General features: G+C 39.4%; 1 protein-coding gene across 3 annotated transcripts in view; it reads right to left on the reverse strand.

The window, feature by feature from the left end:
• Positions 1-23,318, reverse strand: part of zfpm1 (zinc finger protein, FOG family member 1) — a 91,072-nt gene extending 67,754 nt beyond the window's left edge. Inside the window, exon 1 of one of the 3 annotated variants that reach the window (XM_086074741.1) lies at positions 22,855-23,318. In XM_086074741.1, coding sequence (XP_085930867.1) covers positions 22,855-22,894 — 40 coding nt within the window. In that variant the 5' untranslated portion in view covers positions 22,895-23,318. Of the gene's footprint in view, positions 1-2,822; positions 3,088-19,243; positions 19,300-22,854 lie in introns of those variants that run through there. The other 2 variants (XM_086074742.1, XM_086074740.1) reach the window with 2 other exon arrangements.

The following is a 23,318-nucleotide window of genomic DNA, read 5'->3' on the forward strand; positions in this document are numbered from 1 at the left end:
ATTGTCATGGACTAAAACCATAAAAAACAATCACAAAGTCAGCCTATTATCACCTCAAAAATAACCGTAGTATTAAAGGACTAATGTCACGACAGGACCTTTTGAAACTAGTCGGTTGATTACTGTAATAGTATCTCCTCTGGTCTGCCTAAAAAGTCCATCAGACAACCACACCTGATCCAAAATACTGCCACTAGACCACGAGGATAGATGGACTACATCACCCCTGTTCTGAGGTCTCTACACTGGCTTCCTGTTTCTCAGAGAATAGACTTCAAAATTCCCCTGCTAGCCTATAAAACTGAAAAAAAGAAGAGAAAAAATGGTTTGGGCCAAAAATACATCTAAGACCTTCTAATCCAGCATGAACCATCCAGACTGCTCAGGTCGTCGAGGGCTGGTCTGCTCTGTGTTCCTGAAGTTAGATCTAGGCATGGAGGGTTGGCCTCCGGTTTCTTTGCTCCATATATCTGGAACAAATTCCCAGAAGGCATCAGATCTGCTGAGAGTCTAAATTATTTTAAATCAAGTTTCAAGACTCACCTGTTTATTGCTACCTATAAGTCAAATCATGTTTACTCATCAAATTGTACTCAAAATCTGTACTGTAATTTTTACTTTGATGTGTTTTTATCTTTTACATGCCTCTTTTAAAATGTTATAGTTGTGATTTATTTTTCCCTTTGCCATTGTATTTTAATGTCTTGTGTGAAGCATCTTGAGTTAGTTGTCTTGTTGCTGAAATGTGCAATACAAATGAACCTGACTTGGCTACTGAAGTGTATTCACTAGACTACCTACTGCACACTAATGTAGTTAATATGATGAAAACATCCTCATTATCTAACCTGAAGTTCCGATTTAATTTAAAATCTTAATTCAGTAGGAATCACTTGACTTTGTTCTGAGGTCCACACCATGGTTAAGGAAAACAGACAATAAAAACAATGAGAATAATTATCCACCTCATCCTCATAGCAATCGGAAATGTACATCAAACAAATGCTCAGGGTTGCATCTTTTATTTACCAGATTACCTCAAGTAACTACAGTATGAAGCACCTTTGACAACAGTGTTTTGTTCAAGACCTGTTGAACTAGACATATCTGAGCAACTTTAAAAAGATGAACATTGGCTATTTCTTTATTCACGCAACAAATGCTTTTGTGACTAACAGCTGGGATGAGATGCTGTGACCACCAAAATCAAATATACTCCTTTTGTGTTTTTATGAATAGAATGTCAGAAAATATAAGGACCAGTATTAACTGGCCGATTCATTATTATTCCTCTCTTAAATGTTTTATCATTTATCCCATTGCTTTTTGGAGCAACCAACCACTCTTATCACCTGCATCATAATTGTGGGACTTTGAGACCTTACAAGTCCAATTAGCAGCAGAATAGAGGCTGTCAGAGTGTTCATGTGGACAGACCACAGAGTAGGTGACCGATCACAACCTTCAGGCCAGCCAGAGGAGATGAGGACTGTGAGCTAGTGTTAATTGTATTCGCCATTTTTACATCTACTCTGTTTTAGTCCAATTTCAGTCACGCTTGTTAGTTTTTAACATAATCAGTCAACCTCATCCCATTTTTTTTGTGTCTATTTTTAGTCGACTATAAAGCTAGCATTTTAGTCTTTATTTTAGTCCTAGGAAACGTAAATGTATTCATCTAGTTTTAGTCAACAAAAACTGTAAACGTTTTAATCTAGTTTAGACAGGACAATCATTTTACCCTTCCATCCATTCATCCATCCATCCATCCATCATCCACCGCTTATCCGGGGTCGGGTTGCGGGGGCAGCAGCTTTAGGAGGGAAGCCCAGACTTCCCTCTCCCCAGCCACTTTGACCAGCTCCTCCGACGGGATCCCAAGGGGTTCCCAGGCCAGCCGGGAGACATAGTCTCTCCAGTGTGTCCTGGGTCGTCCCCGGGGCCTCTCGCCGGTGGGACATGCCCGGAACACCTCTCCAGGGAGGCGTCCAGGAAGAATCCGAACCAGATGCCCGAGCCACCTCAACTGGTTCCTCTTAACGCAGCGGCTCGACTCTGAGTCCCTCCCGGATGACCGAGCTTCTCACCCTATCTCCAAGGGAGAGCCCGGACACCCTGCGGAGGAAACTAATTTCGGCCGCTTGTATCTTGATCTTGTTCTTTCGGTCACGACCCACCCCTTGTGACCATAGGTGAAGGTAGGAACGTAGATCGACCGGTAAATCGAGAGCTTCGCCTTTTGACTCAGCTCCTGCTTCACCACAACAGACCGATACAGAGCCCGCATCACTGCAGATGCTGCACCGATCCACTTGTCGATCTCCCGCTCCCTCCTGCCCTCACTCGTGAACAAAACCCCAAAATACTTGAACTCCTCCACTTGGGGCAGGATCTCCTCCCCGATCCGGAGAGAGCATGCCACCCTTTTCCAACTGAGGACCAGCCCGTATCACAAGCTCACTGTGATGTAAAGGTGGCTGATGGGCCATGGACGGCGCAGCGGGACAACAAAAACCGTAGAGCAACTGAAAGTCCACAGGTTCACTTTTATTAAAAATAAACAAAAAAAACAGTGGGCTAGGCCCTACCGCGCGTCACGATAGTTGTGCCTCTCCGGTGTCAAAACCATGTACAGCCAAAAACGAAAAAGCGCTGCACATGCCCACAAAAACAAAGAGGTGCCACCCTGTGGCACGGTCCCACACTGCGGATTGTTACAGCACACATCACTGACCAGTTTCATTGCCTTGAATGAGAGGTCTCCAGCCTCAGCCGGCAGCCTCAGCGGTGCCCTGGCCCGATGGTAGCGGCTCTCTACCTACCTTTGGTAGGCCGCCGCAAAGTGACAATGGCGCGCCGGTGATTCCGAAAGGTGGCCAAATGAATCAGACGAATCGTGTGAATGAGTGCTGGCGGTGAGCTCTGCATGCCGCTCGGGAACATTTTTACACCTAGCTTCACTATTTATAGTATATTGTTATATTATTGATCACTGACTGCTGCCTCTCTTTCTTCCTCATCAATGTGGCTCTTTTATTCTGTTGGCCATTTTTTCTCCTCTGACCGCCCCTTCTTTCTGCTCCACTCTGCCAAGTCCACGTCATCGGCAACGAGGGTGTAGTTTCTTAACATTCATCATCGCTGAACTCTGAAATTTTATCAGCTCTGGAGAGCGGCGCCACAGTCCCGGCCCCAGCTTTCTTAGCTCTCAGATAGGGCTGATAATAAACTGATAGATTACAGCAGATTGTTTAACTTCAGGGAACACTGCTGCTGCTAATACTAATACACGGACAATAGCGTGGTGACAGAAGGAGAGGTAAGCTGAACAGCTGAGTATGGCGTAAAGGGGCACACTGATGTGAAGGAAAAAAAGAAAGGGGAAACTAATAGCTGATAGTCAATATGCCTTTGAAAATGCTATTGGGTGGTGGTCTCATAAATTCATGTTAATTACGACATACTGAGTCTCAGAGGGAAATATGACATGAAAAATAAAAAATACAATAATATAAAATGTAGCTGAATTCAATATAATTATTCTTTTTAGTTATCTTGTCTGTCCCTGTTTTTTTAAGACTATTCATACAGGTGTATGCCAAACACGATTGCATAAAATATCCAGAAATGCTCATGCAAATGAGAAAATACTTTTTGTGGATAGCCTAAGGCAAGGTCCAAATGGCAGCGATAGCTAAATGAAATTGGGACACCTCCAGCATTTGTGGATAGTATGCAAATGCTTCTATTTTTGCCAAGGGTCATATAATGAGATTCATATTATCAATATTCATCTTTGTGCATAAAAAGTGCCCTTTGCAAACTAGTGTTGCCTTGTTTTGTGTTGGCTTTGTAATTAATTAATCTTGATTATGCCATTTTAATCATATAAGATGAATTGTCCTAAAAAGCAAACATTTTTAATTTAAATGGATTTCAGTGAATGACTTAATAAAATAATAGGCATGTGAATATTTTTAAATCTTGAGGGGGGGGGGGGGGGGTATATTTCAATACAAACCAGTCGAAAAACAATTTGAAAATGTCCCTGGCCAGAAATGAGCAACGCAAGTAAAGCTGTGCAATCAATCGAATGTCAATTTCAATGATCACTCTCCACAATTACAAAATAACTGTAACCGTAAAATAAATTGTTTCATCCAAAAGGAAATTGCATAATTGTGTTTCAAATAATTCTATTTGTCTTAATAATTTTTATGCTGAAACATTTTCTTGTTTTGTACCCAAAAAATTATCATGATTTCAATTATTACCAAAATAATCATGATTAATATTTTCTTCATAATCGAGCAGCCCCAACAGCAAGTAAAAGTGCCATTTAAATATTGATCATTATTGCATTGAAATGTGCATTTAACTGATAAACATTAGGAATGTCCCGATCTGATTGACATGATTGGAAATCGGGGACAATCACACGATTTTCAGCTGATCAGATAAAAGATCAGGTTTTTAAATGTTCTTAATTTCTGAAGTCAAGAATAACATAGTTTAGTTATTTGATTTGAAACACTGCTGATTTACAGCCAGATAAAAAGTTATCATCTTGGGATACTTTCATTCATATGATAAAAAAATTTTAAATTTTAAATTTTAAATTTTAAATTTTAAATTTTAAATTTTAAATTTTAAATTTTAAATTTTAAATTTTAAATTTTAAATTTTAAATTTTAAATTTTAAATTTTAAATTTTAAATTAGAAATTAGAAATTAGAAATTAAAAATTAATGAAACAGTTTGGATGCAGTTTTTGTTTTCTTCATTACATTGCATTGCAGACGTATAGGGTCGGGACTTGGTATCGGCAGATACTCAAAATCAAGTGACATGGACTCGCATTCAGGTACAAACAAATCGGGATATCTCTAATTAATATATCACTGATATTTATTTATACGGGAAGGCTTCAACATGACGCATCATTGACAGGCTTCTGCCTTAATTGGAGTAGGAGTGTTTTCACAGTATTTTTCTCCCAATTACCGGTATTTGCAAATTATGGCATTGTGATATTTTTCCCCCTTAAAATTCACAATACGTGTCCTGGTACCGGTACTCGGTGCAACACTATTGCAAATTGTCCATTTGTTATTTTCAGTCCTGTATTTTGAGTTTCCTTACAAGTGCCCTTTTTGCATGAGAGGAAGTGTTTACTTCCAGCTGGTCAACTGAACATTGTACATGCATGAGCAAACAGACTGCTAGTCAGCAGGGACTCCACAAGTATTGTGTTAAGAGCAAGCACAATTAGAGATTCAGATGTAAAGTGAGGTCAAGTTGTTGACCTGCCTGTCGTCGTGTCTTCAGTTGAGACGCCATCAGATGTCTTTGTGCCACAAAGCTGGCCAATCAAAGTGTCCCATTCATACATCGATGACGTTGCAGCCCTTCACTGGGGAAACTAAAACCTGTCCATCACTGGTTCTTGCCTCTCTATTAGCATTAGATTAGGGACTGAGCTTATCTGCATCCACCAGAACGTGTGTGTGCGTGTGTGTGCGTGTGTGCGCGCGTGCATGTGTGCGTGTTCTACTAATAGAAAACAATTGCAGATTGTATTAAAAACAACCATTATAATTAATTATTGTAAAAAAATATTATAAACATACCAAAGCAATGACAAATACCTCTCTGTGTTCCTAATTTCCTAACCTCGTGAATAATCCACAGGTTTTTTTCCCCTTTCTACTCTTTTTGTTCTTGGCATTTTGGTGCAATGAGATAAGGGCTAAAAACAACAGAAGGGCTTGCTGAGTGAAAAAAGACAGATAGATAACATTGATATCAACTCCTACACAACACAGTCTCTTGCTTATCAGTGCTTTTTATCATTTTTCTTTTTTGTGCTTTCTATTTTCTTTCATTTTCTGCCATCTACTTCCTGTTCTTTATGGACTTGGACTCATGGGACACGAAAATGAGACGTGTTGTTGTATCAAAAGTAACTTGATTTAGATTTTCTTTATCCATGTTGAGGTCGTGTACAGGGATCAGTTGCAGACAGATGTTTTCTTATGTGTAAAGAAAATTCTGTGCAAGAGACAAAAAACAGCTAAGGTGGAACAGAAGATGCCTACTTGGGCCACAAATGGAAAGATTTGTCAGAAGACGCATGCGTGCACACAACAACAACTGACTGGACGGACTGAAACCACCATTCGGAGAGAGGGGGAAATATTTCCCATACACAGGCTTATCATTGCTATGTGTCAGACAGAAAAGCTCTCTGACTCTAATCTATCAAGGTCAGCTAGTGTGGCCTGGGCTAACAGCGTGTTGTTCCATTCCGGCGCTCCCGGTTGGAGAACACAACATTTGACTTGCTCGATGATGAGATCACTAACTTGACAGGGTCACCAACTGTAATTGTACTGTCATAATATGGATGAAGATATCTCAGGACAGAGAACTTCAATGATCATAAATGATGTATCAGTAGTTCCAATACTAGGAATGAATGTGAATAATTGTGTTTTTTAAGTGTTTTATAATTTATAGGGTGTTTTCACTTATTTCTATATTTATTATATTTATTTGTAATCACCCAATGGTATAAAAAAATACAGTATAACTAAGTATAACTGAGGCTGAAACGGATTAATTGCATTTCCATTCATTTCAATAGGAAACATTTCCTCAATTTATGAATTCAATTGTTTGTAACTTGAGGTTCAACTGTATATAGTTCGTAGAAACACAGAACAGAAGGATTATTTATTATTATGATGTACAGTATATGGGGACACTAAGAACTGGACTTGATTTTCATCATGGACTCTGTGATAAATTAACGTTAAATTAATATATATTTGTATATGTTATTAATGGGATGGGGTAATCTGTATGAATATTCTGATGTTCTGTTTCTAAATTAGTGTTGTATTAAGAAAATTATACACAAGATCCTATAACCGATTTCTTGTTCTTCCGAAAACTGAACTGAATCAACAGCACATTAGCTAAATGCAGCCAAGTGTCCGTTGCTTCAAGACATGAATAAATCACAAATTCCACACAATCTACCAAATTCTTCAAGATAAATATTCAATGAATAAACCAATGTCTGATTGGAGCCAATCTCATTATTTGTGTTATTGCAAAAGTTGGATGCAGTGTAAATCGGCTATTCTGGCTTCATGGTGAGGCACAGGGGATTACTGAAGAGTTGACAGTTGTACTGTTTTATGTTACACATGTGACTTTTGAAGCCTCTGTGCCCCAGATGCTATAAAAGAAAAATCCCAGGAATGTGTTGAGACATTTGTCACACTTGTATCAAATTACTGTTCCGGCGGATATTGAAAGACTGTGTATAGTGATTGCTTGCGACCATCCCATGTAGCTATGGGTCACTGTAATATTTAAAACAGCATAGAAAGTACTTTAACTCATTTGCTCTCAAAAACATATGAATATTACCATTATACGTCTTTTATGTTTTTTTATGCTATAGCATATAGAACGCTTTGATGCAGCCTCTGAACTGAAGAGAACGCTTAAAGCAATGGTAGTTATTACAAAAACGGCCAGCAGGTGACAGCAGAATATAAGAGATCAACCAGGGCAATGCTGCAAAAAGCTCTTTCCCCCCACTGTTTTAAAAAGATTTGTGAATAATGACTAAATTTAGCTATATTCTAATGATTATTGCTGCAAAACAGAAACAGATAGAAATATACTTTTTTTTTCCTGATGAAAGAAGAGACTAATCTTTCTTTTGGTAGGTTACATGTTTTATAGCAATAGAACACAATCTATTGTGGGCCTTGCAAAATCAATTAAAATCCAGTAAAACAGCCGCGAGCAAAGGGTGTTGCTTCAGTGAAAATGGATGGGAGTGAATGAGCTAAAGCAATAACATTGTTTTGAAGATTTTGCAGGTGGATCATGTAGCAACACGTTTGAGGAGCCACACCACATTTGCACACCTAATTGCTCGTTTCTCAAATATAAACAAATCAATCAATGAATCTACAACGGCGTTAGATTTGATTGTCATGTCTTTCACACAAAAATGCACTTCAGTAATCATTGGGAAACATTTTATGCCCCACAAGATAGCTACAAAGGAAAAGCTGATCTGTGCTACAGACATCAACACAAAATGGGAGGACCGGAACACCTGCAACTTTGTCAATAAAATTCCTATCTCCAGACAGTGAACAATTTGGAAAGCACATGTCACTTCACAGCAATGTTTGCCAGCCGGTTTGTTGCACGAAATGACTTGCATTTATTGATTAACCCATCTTTAGATTGGCTTCTAGATTTATTTAGCCTTGAGATTGCCATATTTCAGCACAGTGTACTAATGGCCTCACAGTCAGAAGATCCGTACTTGACTGGGTTTTCGCCAGATAGGTTCTCCCACATTCCAAAAACATCCGCATTAGGCAAACTGAGTATTATAAATTGCTCGTAGATGTAAAAGTGAATGGTTGTTTGTCAATAGGGTTGTTTAAAAAAAAAACGATTCGGCAATATATCGCGATATTACAGCGCACAATTCTCTTAACTAGGATAAGGGTTCACACTTGAAGCATGGAAGAATGTTATATTAGTGGAACATTAAGCCTTAATATTTAATTTCAATGCTGTTCAAACATGAAACAGGTTGCAACCTCTTTGTTAAATACAGTCGCTCACAATTATAAGCCTGAAGTACATTTTCAAATCTTACAATGTACATGTACAAGTTTACTGATAAGTATTTTCAAAATTTGAGTTTAAAAAAAATGGATGGCTAACCTTATGTGCAAGTGTGTATCGATATTTTACATTTTCTTAGCACCATAACCTGAACTAAGATTGTTCTGTAACTTAAACTTCAAGAAAATGAAATTGAGAGGCAAGAGTGAAAACTGTCTTGTAAATTGAAATAAAACTAAAAACAGATGGACCTGACTCTCAAATACTGCTGCTCCCTTAAATTTGATTAGGATTTGATGTTGGTGTGGCCCATGGTCATCCCTACCGCCAAGATGATAGACAAAGAGGGGAATTTCTCTTTGTGAGAAGTGGGAGAAAGAGGTGTGACAGAAGTTTAGTCACACAGACAGATAACTGAATAGCTAAAGATATGGAGGGGAGTGGGAGTGAGTTGGGGAATAAAAACACAAATGTGTTAGAGGTGCAGGGAGCATATCCATCAGTGATCTCTACTGATATCAAAGTGGCACAATCACTTATTAAAAGAAGAAGTCTACCTGGAAATGGCTCAAGCTGCAGTTCACTGGGCTACAAACAGACCAGTGTGCCCCCACTGCCAATCTGTCTGTCCATCTCTATGTTTTACTACTTCTGGCCATTGTTGTTCCTTTATTATGACCAGACACGCCAGTAAAACAAGTTCACTCTCTGGTACTAGTCGCTTGTTTTGCGTATGTGTGTGCCACATATTCATACAGTACAGGATGTACCAATAAAATACAAGTTGACACATCAACGCAGTTTCTCCAATCAGATGACCATTACGGAATGTGCCATTCCTCATTCAACATTCTCCTTACACTTCAGCTTCCTCCTCAAAAAAAAAAACAATGGAAAAGAGAAATGAAAAGAGTAGAGGTTTTTCTTCCCGCTACACCCGCCCCTTTCTCAATAGAGTGAGAGAAGAACAGAAAGGAAAGAAACATAATTTATCTGTGTATTATCAAGAAAGGCAGACACTTTAATCAGTCAGCTATGAAGTCAGTATTTCCATCCTTATCTGTCGCAGGAGTGGAAATGGAGAGGAGATAGCGTTCTGGGAGCCCATCGGTGGGCAGGAATGATAATGGGGAGGGGGTGGGGGGCAGGGCGAGGCTATTGGACCGCTGTGTCAGCGCTATCTGCACCCATTATCAACGCCCTTATCGGACCTACCATCAGCCTCGCTGTAATGGGGCCAGTTCAACTTTCCACATTATCATACCGCCAAGACCTGGTTCGCCAAGGCTAGGGGTCTGGCTGGAGACAGAGAAAGGGGGTGGAAGCGGGGAGCAGATAGATGGAATGAAAGAAAAGGTGATAGAGAAGTTGAGGTGGAAGGCTAGCGATAGAGAGACTTTCAAAATCAGGATTGAGAGGGAAGATTATTTGAAAGAGGAGTAGAATATTAGTGAAATGATAAAATGATGGAATAGCATGAGGCAGAGGTGGAGGGGGGAGGATGGTTGCTATAGGATTCAGAAACAAGTATGGAGCAAACAAACACGTTACAGGCTTTATTTAAAGCTAAACTACTGCCGTGTCATATTCGGTTGTTGTGTCTACTGGCCTGGATCGTGTTTACAGTCTAACATCCTGCCTCTATGGGCTATTAAGTTATATTAGATCAACACACCCAAAAAAGATGATATCACAGTTTGGCTTTAATAAGCTTGAAAAGTACAAATTGGTTTAATCTTGGTAATCGAGGAGGAAAAGGGAGAACACTTTTAATGGAATATTACAAAAATGCATTCCATTATTATCATAATGTTATCCAACCATTCATTTTCTATATTGCTTGTGTTCATCAGGTTTTGGATGAGTTGGAGCCTATCTTAATTGAATGGGCGAGAGGCTGGGTAAACTCTGGATTGGTTGCCAGCCAGTTGCAAGGCACGTCCATACATGTTCACACTCCAGCTCAATTTTTTTTCATGCAGTATGAACAGTACTTACCCGTGACCTACTAGTGCCGATCATACAGTGATTGATTTGATTATAATTGAATCATCCTTGAAACATGAAGTATAACGTGGACATTTGTGGTGTTAGTAGTGATTGAGCCACGCAGATGGGTCCATTTATTACGCACGGCAATGGCTTGACGTCATCTTCCATGAAATGAGGAAATTGAGGAGCGTCCCCTCATATCCCCAAAATATTTCTACCTCCTCCCGCCTTGCCCTCTGTTAATATCAGACGTTAACATGAGCCCTAACCGGGACCGTATTTATTTCCGTAAACATTTTGCCACATAATGTTTTTTTATTTGGGTGCGTGTCACTCGACGTCGTGCTTAATGCATAAAAATGTGTTTGATATCCAGGCTTGGGGATTAACGGAATTCATGTACCGCTGTTACGTAATCAGATTGCAAAAAAAATGTAGCTGTATTCCATTACAGTTACAGGAAAAAACATGTAATCAGATTACAGGTACATTTATTAAAAATGGGGATTACTTCGAGGGATTACAATTTCTACGATGAGAGTGCGAAAGAGGGTGAGAGAGAGAGAAAGGGCAGAGCGAGAGAGAGCGCGAGTGGGACCATTGCTACATGTCAGGGAGGTGGGAACGAACGAACTAAACTAGTAGTGTCCTCCACACGTGGGCAGTTTGAAAAAGCTTCACGGACAGAAGGAGGAAATGGCGACCGGTATTCACTGGAACTCGGAGTGAAAGATTGAGCTGAGAGTCCAGCGGCATGCTACGCGCTGTAGCTTTTTGCTAGTTAGCCCGCTAGCCTACAACCATGTGAGTTACACCTTCCAAACAAATCTTCCTCCCACCAATTCACTATTTAACCATCATACACAACATATACACGGCTAAACTTGTGACTGGGATAAAAGTTCATTTTGCAGTTGATGTCACACATCGTCATCCTCATTGGATGACTATCTATCTATCTATCTGTGAGGTGTGGTTGCTTTCAGTGACAGTTCGAAAACAGCATATGGCTTTCAATCAATCAATCAATCTATCAATCAATCAATAGCCTACATGCTTTTTAATTACACAAGGATTTTTGCTATTTGTAGGCTGCCCGGGTCCCTCTCACCCGCAAATAGCAGGGGCACATATACTGTATATTGTGGTGGTATTTATTTTTATTTTGTCTTCATGAGCATACTCAATATTGGAGTAATCCAAAAGTAATGCAGTTACATTACTTTAATTAATTATGGTACTCGGATTACGTTACTAAGTACATTTTTAGCAGGTAACTTGTAACTGTAATGGATTACATTTAGAAAGTAACCCTCTGATTACATTTAGAAAGTAACCCTCCCAACCCTGTTGATATCACATTAGAAGATGCATTTGTTTTTTGTAATGTGAAGGAGCCAAGTACGTAAAAAGATAAAATTTAACACACAAAAAAACTAATTGGGCATCACACCTTGCAGTGTGAACGCAGCCATGGACAACCAACTATTTAAACTAACTCACCTCTGACCTAGACACCTGTACCTCATGTAGGAGCAAACAAATATTTGAATGAAGCAAGAGACGTTGAAGAATAAGGAGAAGATGCTCAGCTAGCTATTAGCTTATCTGCAACTAAATGAAAATGAAAAAGTGAAAATATTCTTGCCATTTCATATTCTAATGTAATTTTAATTTTGGTGCATGACTTGGTGGACACATTCTACAAGCATGCAACAAATCAAGCAACAGCGCAAGCCTCAGTTCACATCCTCACTGGATATCTGTTCTGTTCCATGACATCAGCAACAGTTCATGGCTTAGCCTTACTTTTCGATGACCTTAAGCAATCACATAATCAATTTTTTTATCATAAATGTATGGCAGTTTATTATTATTATTATTATTATTATTATTATTATTATTATTATTGTTGTTGTTGTTTAACATTTACAATTGTTTGCCTCAACCATTTTAAGAGCAGATCGTGGAGAAAAAGAAAAACACTCTTAACACATCCAACACCACAGTAAAATCAAGCAGGATCATCTTTACAGACATCAGATAATCAGGACATTGCTGACTTTGGCTAGAAAGGAGAAATTGGGCTCAAAATCAACCAGATTATACAGACAGAGATCCTGACAAATTTGCAGCATCAGAGCTGAAACAAAAGACCCGGGTGGCATATTTACGCAAGTGTATACTGTGACAGAGCATCACATTACAATCACATTAGATGTGTGATATCTACTACTGAACTGCAAAATTGTTGGACAGCAACAATAGCTTTCAAAACAACAGGACAGGAAAAGTGAGTCCGCGTTGCCTTTTTTGTATTCTATTAGACACAGGTGCCATTGGTGAAAGGTCAACTTTGTTGCAATATTCCATGTCTGTGCCATTTACTATATTTAAAAAAAAAATTAAAAAACTGTGACGCGGGAATAATTATGTTTTTTCCCTGCAGTGTTTTAAAACTGTTTGCATGAGTGTAAACTGGTTTACTTAGTGGTGCAAATCATGAATGTAAAAAAATAAAATACAGTGTAAAAATGTTTCCTCTGAGGTTAATTAAGTACTGTACAACAAAAACTGTGTAAGCTTTGAACCTTCATCAAAATACTAAAATAGGCCACTCTAATTTCTCATTTTAAATTGTAGTGCGGGTACACACAACTTAAAAATATCCATAATATATGACAAACGTAACACAATGATTTAAGTCCACAAATGATGCATGCAATGAAATGAAACTTGAGTTCTGTATTTTTTTCAGACAGCAATAGCCCAGCACATACAATGTGCTACTACCTTTTTTTCTCACTCAAATGCACAGACAATCATTTTCTCAATCATTTTCTAAATTTGCACACACACAGAAACACTCACACATCCAAAAGTGATCAATAGAACAATGCAAACTGACACAAGGGAGGGGCGCTTACTTGTAAGGGCCTTCGTTAGTTAGTTAGTAACAAATGCAATCAGGGAGATAAATATTGCATTTAAAAAAAGAAGGAGACGTTATTTATGGCTTTTATCATCCTCTGTTGGCAGCCAGATGTAACTGCAACAACTGACTGAGCTTCCGGAGGTCTTGTCTGCAGCTGATAAAACAGAGAAGGAAGGACGCAAACAAGCAGACAAGAGAGTCTCTCAAAATGGAATGTATGTGACGAAACTGTGCGTTATTGTTTCCCATATTATTTTCCAATAGATTTATTGCTAAAGAAGATCTAAGGGAAAGGTGAAGCCGGTTTATAGATGGCGATAACAAGAGGTGCCACAAGTCTAAGCTTCTCAGTTAAGGTGGATCCCAGGAGGATCATACGGCATCTCGTCTTTCTAGTTCCATTGTCTATCATGCTGAGTCACCCTTTTCACCCCATTGCCTCTCAACCTCCCAATTTCCTCTTTTCAAACACATCCTCTCCATTATTTTTGCCCTCTCCACCTGGACTAGATTGTGTTGTGTTTGTTTTTTATTTTAGTTTTTTAACATACATACAAGGGCAATCCAAATCACACTCTGCTGTACAAGTCTTTTCACACCTCACTAGAACTAGATCAAACACATGCAGGCATGCGAGTAGCATATAAGTAACGGGGTACGTAAATGGCGACTGAGCTGAATCTGGGCCTCAACACCTCAACAGTAGGCAGCGTCTTTCAAAAAACAGTACAGTATAGTACAGCTGTTGCAATTATCATTTGTGTCCACTTGGAGATATACACACATTCACCTTGTATGTTGTATTTAACAACATGAAATTCTATCACGTATGACTGTAAAAATAGATTTTGGACACTGTCAACTCGTAGGAAAAAACACACGTCTTTTTAATTGGCCCAAACTGTAGATATAAATCTATTTAATTAATAAAACAGTACACAATGACCAAACTGATATTACAGTAAATGCAATTCCATTGCAACAGTTTCGTATACTATAGACATGGACAATAATAAAATAATGTCACAGATAATCGACACTAAAAGTATCTTTTACACTGCGTATCTATACAGCAAACAAAATAGTAACAATATCACATTGATGAGTCCTGCTGCATGTGAATAGCAAAAAAGGGCGCCCCGCAAAATGTTATAATTACGTATATTAATAATTTGGACCTCAAAAATACCACAATCCATGATCCCTTAACAGTTTAATATAATAATAAAAAACTCATATTACATTACGCTTAAAAATATTTTGCGTACAGATGATTTGATTTTGATAAAAGTCACCGGAAGCGCACAAGTACATGCAAAACATACAAAGCTTGTCTCTACATCGAGATGTACACCATCAACATGCTTCCTTGACACTTTACTACACACTTGCTTACACATCAGAAAGTCAAATGAGTTTTTGAGTGAATAGGTGGGGATAGGTCATTTTATTAATTTTACTGCAGATTATATACTGTGAATGAAAAGAGACCATTTCAAAAGTTGTAGAGAAAAAAGACAATGCAAGTGCACAAGGGGTCAAATGTCAACATGTGTCACCATTTGGATGTGGCTATTCTCTACTTTTTCCACAATGCTATTGATAATAGGCAACTTGTTTAAGAGTACATCTCGGCATGTTTGCCGAGATTCAGTTGTAAAAGCAGGCCATGGTGTGCTAGAACTGAGAAATCCGAACAGTAGGAGAGAATGGACTGTCTTATCAATGCCACTGGGGGGCCTTGTCATAACAACGGCTGTGTGTGTGCGTCTCTCTTATCCACACACCTTCAAGTGTCCAGCGGTATTCTGACCAGAGCTTGAGAGTGTGTGGCTCCACAGCTGTCTCCTAAACAAACATCCTCTAAGACATGACGGACTTGGGCAAAAAAGAACCAACACTGGTGACATTAAAATCTTGCAGAAGGACACGTGAGAATGTATGTTCATGCAGGGATCTGAAAGCAAATACATTTTGTGCAAAGACTGGTGGGATTTTGGGGTTGCTCAGGTCAAACATACAGTGTCTTACTGTATATCGTCTGTGATCTAAGTCCTCACAAAGCTCCCGGGGAAGAGCTGGCAAAGTGGTAATTACAGCTTGAGCAAATAGTTTGGACATAGATTACGGTAGGCAACTACTGGACATAGATTAGGCAATGTTTTCTTTCTTCCGTCATCTGCGGAGCTGTCAGCATCAGGGTCAGAGGGTGAAAAAAAATGTTTGCCATGGCACTTAGTTGGGGCACCATAAAGGAAACATGCACTACACGTCATCACTGACGGTATGGTATCCACCATTTTGGACGTGCTCTGCCGTGGTGTTCCCTCTGAGTTATTGTCATATTTAGCCAGTTGAGTGGAAATAATGGTGAACCGTTGCTGTGTTAGGAGGTGCAAAAGAAAAAAAGATGACAACAGGCTAGGTTTTTACAGGTTTCCTGCTTGGTGGAAGACAGACAGAGGGAAGCCTCGTTTCAGAGATCACAAAGCGATGTCTGATGGTCTGATTGTCAGCTGTCAGATGGAAAGAAAATTACCCTTCAACAACCTTCCATCAACGGCAAGTGCACATTTTCATAGATAAAGAAAACTGCTTTATGTATGCTTTTTCATAATGTGAGAAATTGTGTTTGTTGCTAAAAAGTACGGAAGCATTGAACTGCCAATGTGGAGTTAACAGTTTAACGTATTTGAGAGTACGTTCAAATGTATTTCAATATGTTCGAACGTTACTCAAACATTCTTGCAAGTACGTACGTAAGCTAAATGCTATAAATAATATAATATAATGCTATATTCCCATAATGCCACGGGGTATAACTTTCACCAGCATGAGTGGGGAATTTTTTTTTTAAGAACACATTATACTAATACAATGGGAAATTATGAAAAAAAAAAAACAATATTTATTATTATAATTCTTTTTTTATTATAGTATTATTATTATTATTTTTCCAAGATGTAATATTGACTTCATACACAACAATACCCCGTGGAAATATGCTATGTTTGTAGCATTTAGCCTACAAATACATTTGAACATACTTGTAAGTATGTTTGAACGTATTTGTGAGTACTCAAAGGCGTTTGGCAGCAATTTTCCTCTTTTCAGTTGTTTTTGCCTTTTTACTCAAATTCCTGTTTTACAAATAAGTATCAAATAAAGTTGTAAAAGTAAAAATCATACTTTATCATCAAATGAATTAATAAAAATATAATTGTATTGCAGCATCAGAGCACACGTTTTATGGCTAGTTGCAATTAAGCGTAAATCTTAAAGGGATAGTGCAAATGCACGTTATGTTTATAGCTTCAACGTTGTATGTTCGCCGGCTTCATCATCTGAAGGTCTTGCAGCCACCCTAACAGCTAACAATTGATCATTTTTGCACACCATGTAAGTGAAAATATCTCACATAGAAGGCAGTAGGGTCACTGCTCCACTCTGTATTCAGACTTTCGTAGGGATCCAACGCATTATAACGTGTATTATACTTTCACTTTGCGGTCTATCTTGCCCTTGTAGAATTTTAACTTGTTTCTGACTCGCAAAGGAAGGCAACAAACGCACAGCCTTTACATTAGCCAATACAGAAAGCCTTTGTTTACATTTGTCGTAGCCTCCAGAATGGTGGACGACGATGTCGTGACGATGCGGTGCCCGAGCCCATTCAACGCGCCTTTCCCTAGGTAAATAGCAGGAAAGGGTAATAACTCATCTGCACACTGAGCACAAATGGTGTTTCCTCTGTAACCCGGCCAACTTCCCCCTTTAGTGTATTTGACCATATGTCCACATGCATCCATACACACGCACTTTGCTGGCTGTGCTCAGATAAACGCAAAGCAAACATATACATATGCATGTGTCACAAGTGTAAAACCGTGCTCCCAGTGTTGGTTTAAAAGAGCAGCTTTTACAAGCAAAGAATCCAAACAAATAAGGGAGATGATACAAAAAAAGGATAAGTCCACACTGAGGCCAACTCGTGGGGCCTCACTTCTTATGTAGTTAAGGTGTTTGTGGTATTTTTACAAACTCCTCAGAGCAAAGAGAATGTGCATGCATTGCATACCATTGGTTTTTACTAACTGCAGTCAAATGCAGCTCTCAAGCAAGAGTTATCGGATAAAGAGCATGAGAATTCTTAGGTTCAAATAACCAAATCAGACACCATCTAGCTTGTTTAATATCTGCCAGTCGAATCAAACCAAGTGCGAGTCATCCTGCTGATTCAGCAACTTTACTCTTCTTTTTCTCCCCTCGCACTGACTGCACTCTTATGACTTTTGCAGCGAAAACTGGCGATAAGCATCCGCAAACAAAAATTTCCTAACATGTCAACTCTATCTTACACTTAATCGGAATGAGTAATACATGTTATTAATTTTAATTTAATTAATCAACGACAATGCTTGTTAAGGGGGTGCAAAGAAAGAGATAGGGGAGGCGAGGGAGAAGGAGGAGAAAGATACGCTTTGAATGAATGTGAAAAGACTGAGGGAGGAAAGAAGCACATTCACACCTATCATCTAATTATACAACAACATTAATCCCATTACGACTGGAACTGATTGCCAGGGTCCAGACCCTGGCTGCTCCTACCCAGGCCTGTTGTTATTGCGGTGGAGCCTAGGCTCCTGCCTGCTCCGGCCAGATAACAACTTTAATCATGCTTGGCAATCTCTATCTGCACCGGAGATCAGGCCCCGAGGCTTATCACAAGTTCACATCAAGCTAAAAGCAGAACAAAGAAGGAAAAACAAGCGAACGCCACCAAGGCACAATGTGTGCGTGCATGTGTGTGCGTGTGCGAGTGCGTGTGAGAGAAAGATTTAGATATGCTGAAGCATTACAATTCAGTTTTTCTTAAAAATAAGTTATTAATTTCTCAATTGTGCCTCCATCCATAAAATAATTACGTGAACCAAGCATTGATGATTGATAACACTGTTCCTTTCACAAAGCAAGCCACCATCTATAGACGAGCGTTTGACGAGAACAACTGTCATCTAACAAGCACAAACCTTATTTGTAAACTTTCATGAAGTTACCAGGGAAATAAAAGTCAACAAAAAAAGAAGAGGTTGGCTTAGTGACTTCCTTGTCTGAGATCTGCAGGCTTCCAGGTTTGTTTTAAGCTCTCGGAGGCAGCTATTATTCATGCTGACCTCAGAAGCTCCAGCTTGGCTGTCATAGAAACCAAGCTTTCTCACACAGATACACACACACGCAATCAGCATTCTGGATCTGCTTGCTGTTATCTATCTATCATCAGCAGGCCTTCTTATCGGCCTCAAACATCTTCCACAGAAGGGTGGGGGAGCAGCAGAGCAGGCTGCACTGCCATTAAAAACACACCACAACACATTCGTCTAACAGCTACGTATTCCGCACGTTTTTTTCACTCTATCGCTACCTACCCCCACCCCCCAACACCCAACTATGTCCACTCCTCTGCATCTCGTCTCTTTTATCACCCCGCTCTGCCTTTCTCCTCTTACTTATCTGGAGATCCACCCCCAGCTAATCGCAAACAAAACTAATGACAACAGCGCGACAAAGCTGGAAGAATGGCATGCAACAACCAAAAGTAATTAAAATGTGGCCTCCAATCTCCATCTTTTCTTCTATCTGCCCTACCTCATATCTCTTTCTCTCTCTTCTGCTTTCTGTTATCATCAGCAGTGATCACCGCCGTGTTTTATCATGTCTCCCATCTCAACTGCCAAAATATAAGCCCAGGGATCCAGCCTCAGTGGGCTGCCTGCCTTCCGAAATCCCCTCCCTTCTACCATGCCTCCCTCACTCCTATCTCTCCATCAAGGAGAGGAGCCTTATCTGACTCCAAGATCTCCAACTGCAGGAGAGGATGACGCACAAAAAGGCACAGACAAATATCTATCTGCTTCACAAACACCCTCTTTTTCTATTGGCCACAAGAAAGCCTGAAACCTAACAATGCGTTGTTGGCGGATAGATGTCCTCATGTACCACTCCATTGTAACGGGACTGTAGTTTTGTCTTCCGGTTGTTTTTTAACAAAAGTGCAAAAAAACAAAAAAAAAAGTAAACCGCATGTCGGATCTTGGGCAATGCAAACACAAGAGTCTTGATAGAAAACACAAATATGCTACAGTATTTTCATTTGAAACAAAGTTATAAAGCAAAAGCCTAAAACACTGACAACCCACTCTGGGATACTGACTGCTTGTCTTTTTTTCTTCTTCAATACACTATTTTCCAATAAGAAATAATAAACGAACCCAAGCCAATCTGTTCCAAAAGTGGCAAGCTGTTTCCATCATAACATGCATGCAGGTAAGTAGCATTTTAAAATTATTAACAGCCACAGAAATGTAAAAATAGGTTCAATCATTGACGACTGTTAAGACAAAGAAGCACTCCTAACTTTAATGATACATTTCACAAACATCAAATTTTTAAAATTTGCTTCACATTCACCTAAGTAGGCTATATGTGTTGTCACTGGGTTAGAGGCAGAGAATTAAGTTAGTTTTTTTGTTTTTGTTTTTGTTTTTTATATATATATATATATATATATATATATATATATATATATATATATATATAGATAGATAGATAGATAGATAGAGAGAGATAGAGATAGAGAGAGAGAGAGAGAGAGAGAGATAATTAAGTTTGTTTTTGGTTTTATATGTATATATAACCAAAAACAAACTTAATTTTCTGCCTCTAACCCAGTGACAACACAAAAACATCTAGCCAGTCCAGAGCTAGCTGGAAGCTAGCAGTGGCAGCTAATGTTGGCCGTCAACCTAAATGTGTGGATTGCATTGCATCTTGGGTCAATCTTCACTTGGTGATCCTTCTTTTAGGTTGTGTGTATGTGCGTGTGTGTGCGCGTGTGTGTGTGTGTTTGGGAGGGGTTCTGAAGTTAAAGTTTTGAAAGGCTACGTAAGCATGAGCAAAAACCCCAACATGACCATATTCGGGTTGAAAATGTATTTCACATTAAAAGAAATACACTCTATTTGTGTGTGTACACGAATTGCCTGCACCTGCAGCATGTTGGTTACAATGAAAAAGAACAGACCAATCATCATTATCCAAACTCATTAACCCTGCAGTGTAAATAACATAACAGCAGAAATTATGAAGGACATGAAGAAGACAATGGTGTGTTTTGTGTTCTGCCACCTTGTAGAACGTTACCTTACCTTGCCAGTACCTCACCTAAGTAACAATAAGTACCAGAGTCAAAACAATATGGCTTTAACAGTGCTTATATAGTTGTAACTGCGCAGGCCCACACCTCTGCTGGACCCCCTCATAACCCAGATCAACAAAGTCCTTATCACTCCTCACTCTTTCCTATCAAAATGTCTGCCAAATCACAAGAGAGTCACGGGGCTGAGAGCTGGCTGGCCTCGACTACAGCCAGGCCTGCTGCACTGCGAAGCATGGGGGACCAGAAGCTCTGATAAAGACGGCCATGACACCCCTGAGATGTACACATACAGTGCAGTATGCTCTCTCTCTGTCTCTCATTGTCACTCAGACATACAAAGCCAAGCTGGGGTTTATCAGCTGCTTGTTCTGGAATACATTTCCAGACCTGACGTTGCCTGCTGGACATTTGCAGCGGCTATTATTATTATCTTCATTATGAAGAAAAGAAAGGTATTGATCATATTGGGTACTTTCTCCAAATCTTTAATGGCAACATATGTCATCACTTTTTGATGTAGTGCACAAATGTGATGCATTGTTGTGTGATTGCATTTTGAGACTATTATGAAAATAAATTATCCGTAGCGTGACTGTTACTGCATTTTGGCCTTATGGTGAGCAGACATTGTCTTTTTCCCCGGTCACATCTGCCGTCTTCTGACGTATGAAAAGCATCACACTAGGACTTTACAATCATTCACAATTCCATTAACTTAGTGGGCACATATTGCTGTCCCTTGGGTTTAAAGTCACACACTTCCCACCACATTGAACTAAAAGTATTGTCTGTTTGGGGTTTTAGGTAGAAAGTCACAGCATAAATTTCCTGTTTATGGATGAAATATGTAACCTTCAAATATGTGCATAATATTGAGCAGCCTCCCAATTTTAGTTATAAGTTCAACAAATATAATTTCTAACAGCTTATTAAACAACTACAAGCTTGCAACTCAATCCCTTTTCAAATTACTTTAAACAATTTATCAGTGATGGTTTTCACAGAACCTTATGTTGATTGATTACATTGTTTAATATTGTCCTGTCATTTCTTAAAGAGCTATTTATAGTTGCATTGCCAAAGCATGGTAGCAAATTGACATGTCACAGGGTAGTTTCATTTGACGGCTCCTGAAACTAATGTTTGCCTAGTGATTCCATGCAACTCTAAAGTTTCAATAAAAAGTGGAGGCTTGGGCTACAGGGGCTGATTTCTCATTTTGACTTTTTTATTCCTGTTAAACAGATCAAACGGATTGCAGTGTGTTCTCCCAATGTTGCATTCAAGGTAAAACAATTACTACTTCATAGAATAATGCAAAGTGCTACTTTTAATTAACTAAGAATGATTAAAACGACAAAGCAACAAAACACTTTTGAACCTAAATAATTATCATTGGCATGAAAGGACAAATGTGAAGAAAAAAAAGTCTAATTGTAAGCAGCAATCGGGAGGAAATATCAGCCTATCTGACGCCCCATCTCTGGGGAAAAAAAAGAAAAGTGAAAAGCCTAGCGGGAAACGCACCCGTGGCCTTGGCGCTGCCTCAGACAGAAAACAAATATTAAAAAAAGATCCAATTTTAATCTTTATCATGGCTCACATCTGATCGCTGCTTTATCTCCATTCACATCGGATTTCTCAGAGAACACTGACGTTTTCAGAATTAAACAGGAAGTCTCGGCTACAGTTTTGACTGCCAATGCAAACGTAAGGATTTTGATGAGAACATTGCGCTGTTTTCTTTTCTGTCTTAGGGGCAGGACTAACGTGTGACACTTAAAAAATATATACTTTTTAAGGATGTGTCTACATGTAATTTCAAATACACAAAAAGCAAGAAGTTGTCTTCCATAAAAAAGGTACAATAAAACTCTGCTACCGTAGAAAAGCTCACGCGTTATAGTTGGACTTTGTCCTACTTATCAACTTTTAGGATGGAGCGGCCCCTCTGGATCGTACACAAGCGATGTACTTCAGTTTGTCCGACAAGTTTAACGATTGGAAACGACACAACAACGAGTGATTTCATCTGACTTACGCTTGATCTGTCGGGGTTTGCTCTGCTTTCTCCTGGACATTGTGGCTCTTCCTGGGACCAGGATCCCAGTCGGACGGACGGAGAGGCGGAGCAGAGTGCTCAGTCTTCTCGCTTCTGCTCTGGGTTCGACCTCCGCCGTTCCGCTGCTGCGACTCGTCGCTCGGGTCAGAGACTAAAATCTACATGACCCACTTGCTCTTTGATATCTTCTGCCACGACAGCTTCCTACCTGTGGCTCCGTCCCTTTACTCTCCCTTCCAAACGTGTCCACACGCCTTCTCTGGGCTTTGCTGATAACGTTAGTCCACGGTGTTATTCCGCGCCTCGCCAGGCAACGATGCCAAATGTTTGGGTTCACATACGAACACTTCCGTAAAAACTCGTCCAATGTTGCCTTCTGTTGGACTGTCGGCTCATCGGTACGCCCCCTTGTCTGTCTTCACCGTCTTTCGAGCGGGGTACAG

This window comes from Leptonotus elevatus, chromosome 4 (assembly GCF_054856555.1).
Source record: "Leptonotus elevatus isolate MCC_2025b chromosome 4, RoL_Lele_1.0, whole genome shotgun sequence".
Classification (NCBI taxonomy): domain Eukaryota; kingdom Metazoa; phylum Chordata; class Actinopteri; order Syngnathiformes; family Syngnathidae; genus Leptonotus; species Leptonotus elevatus.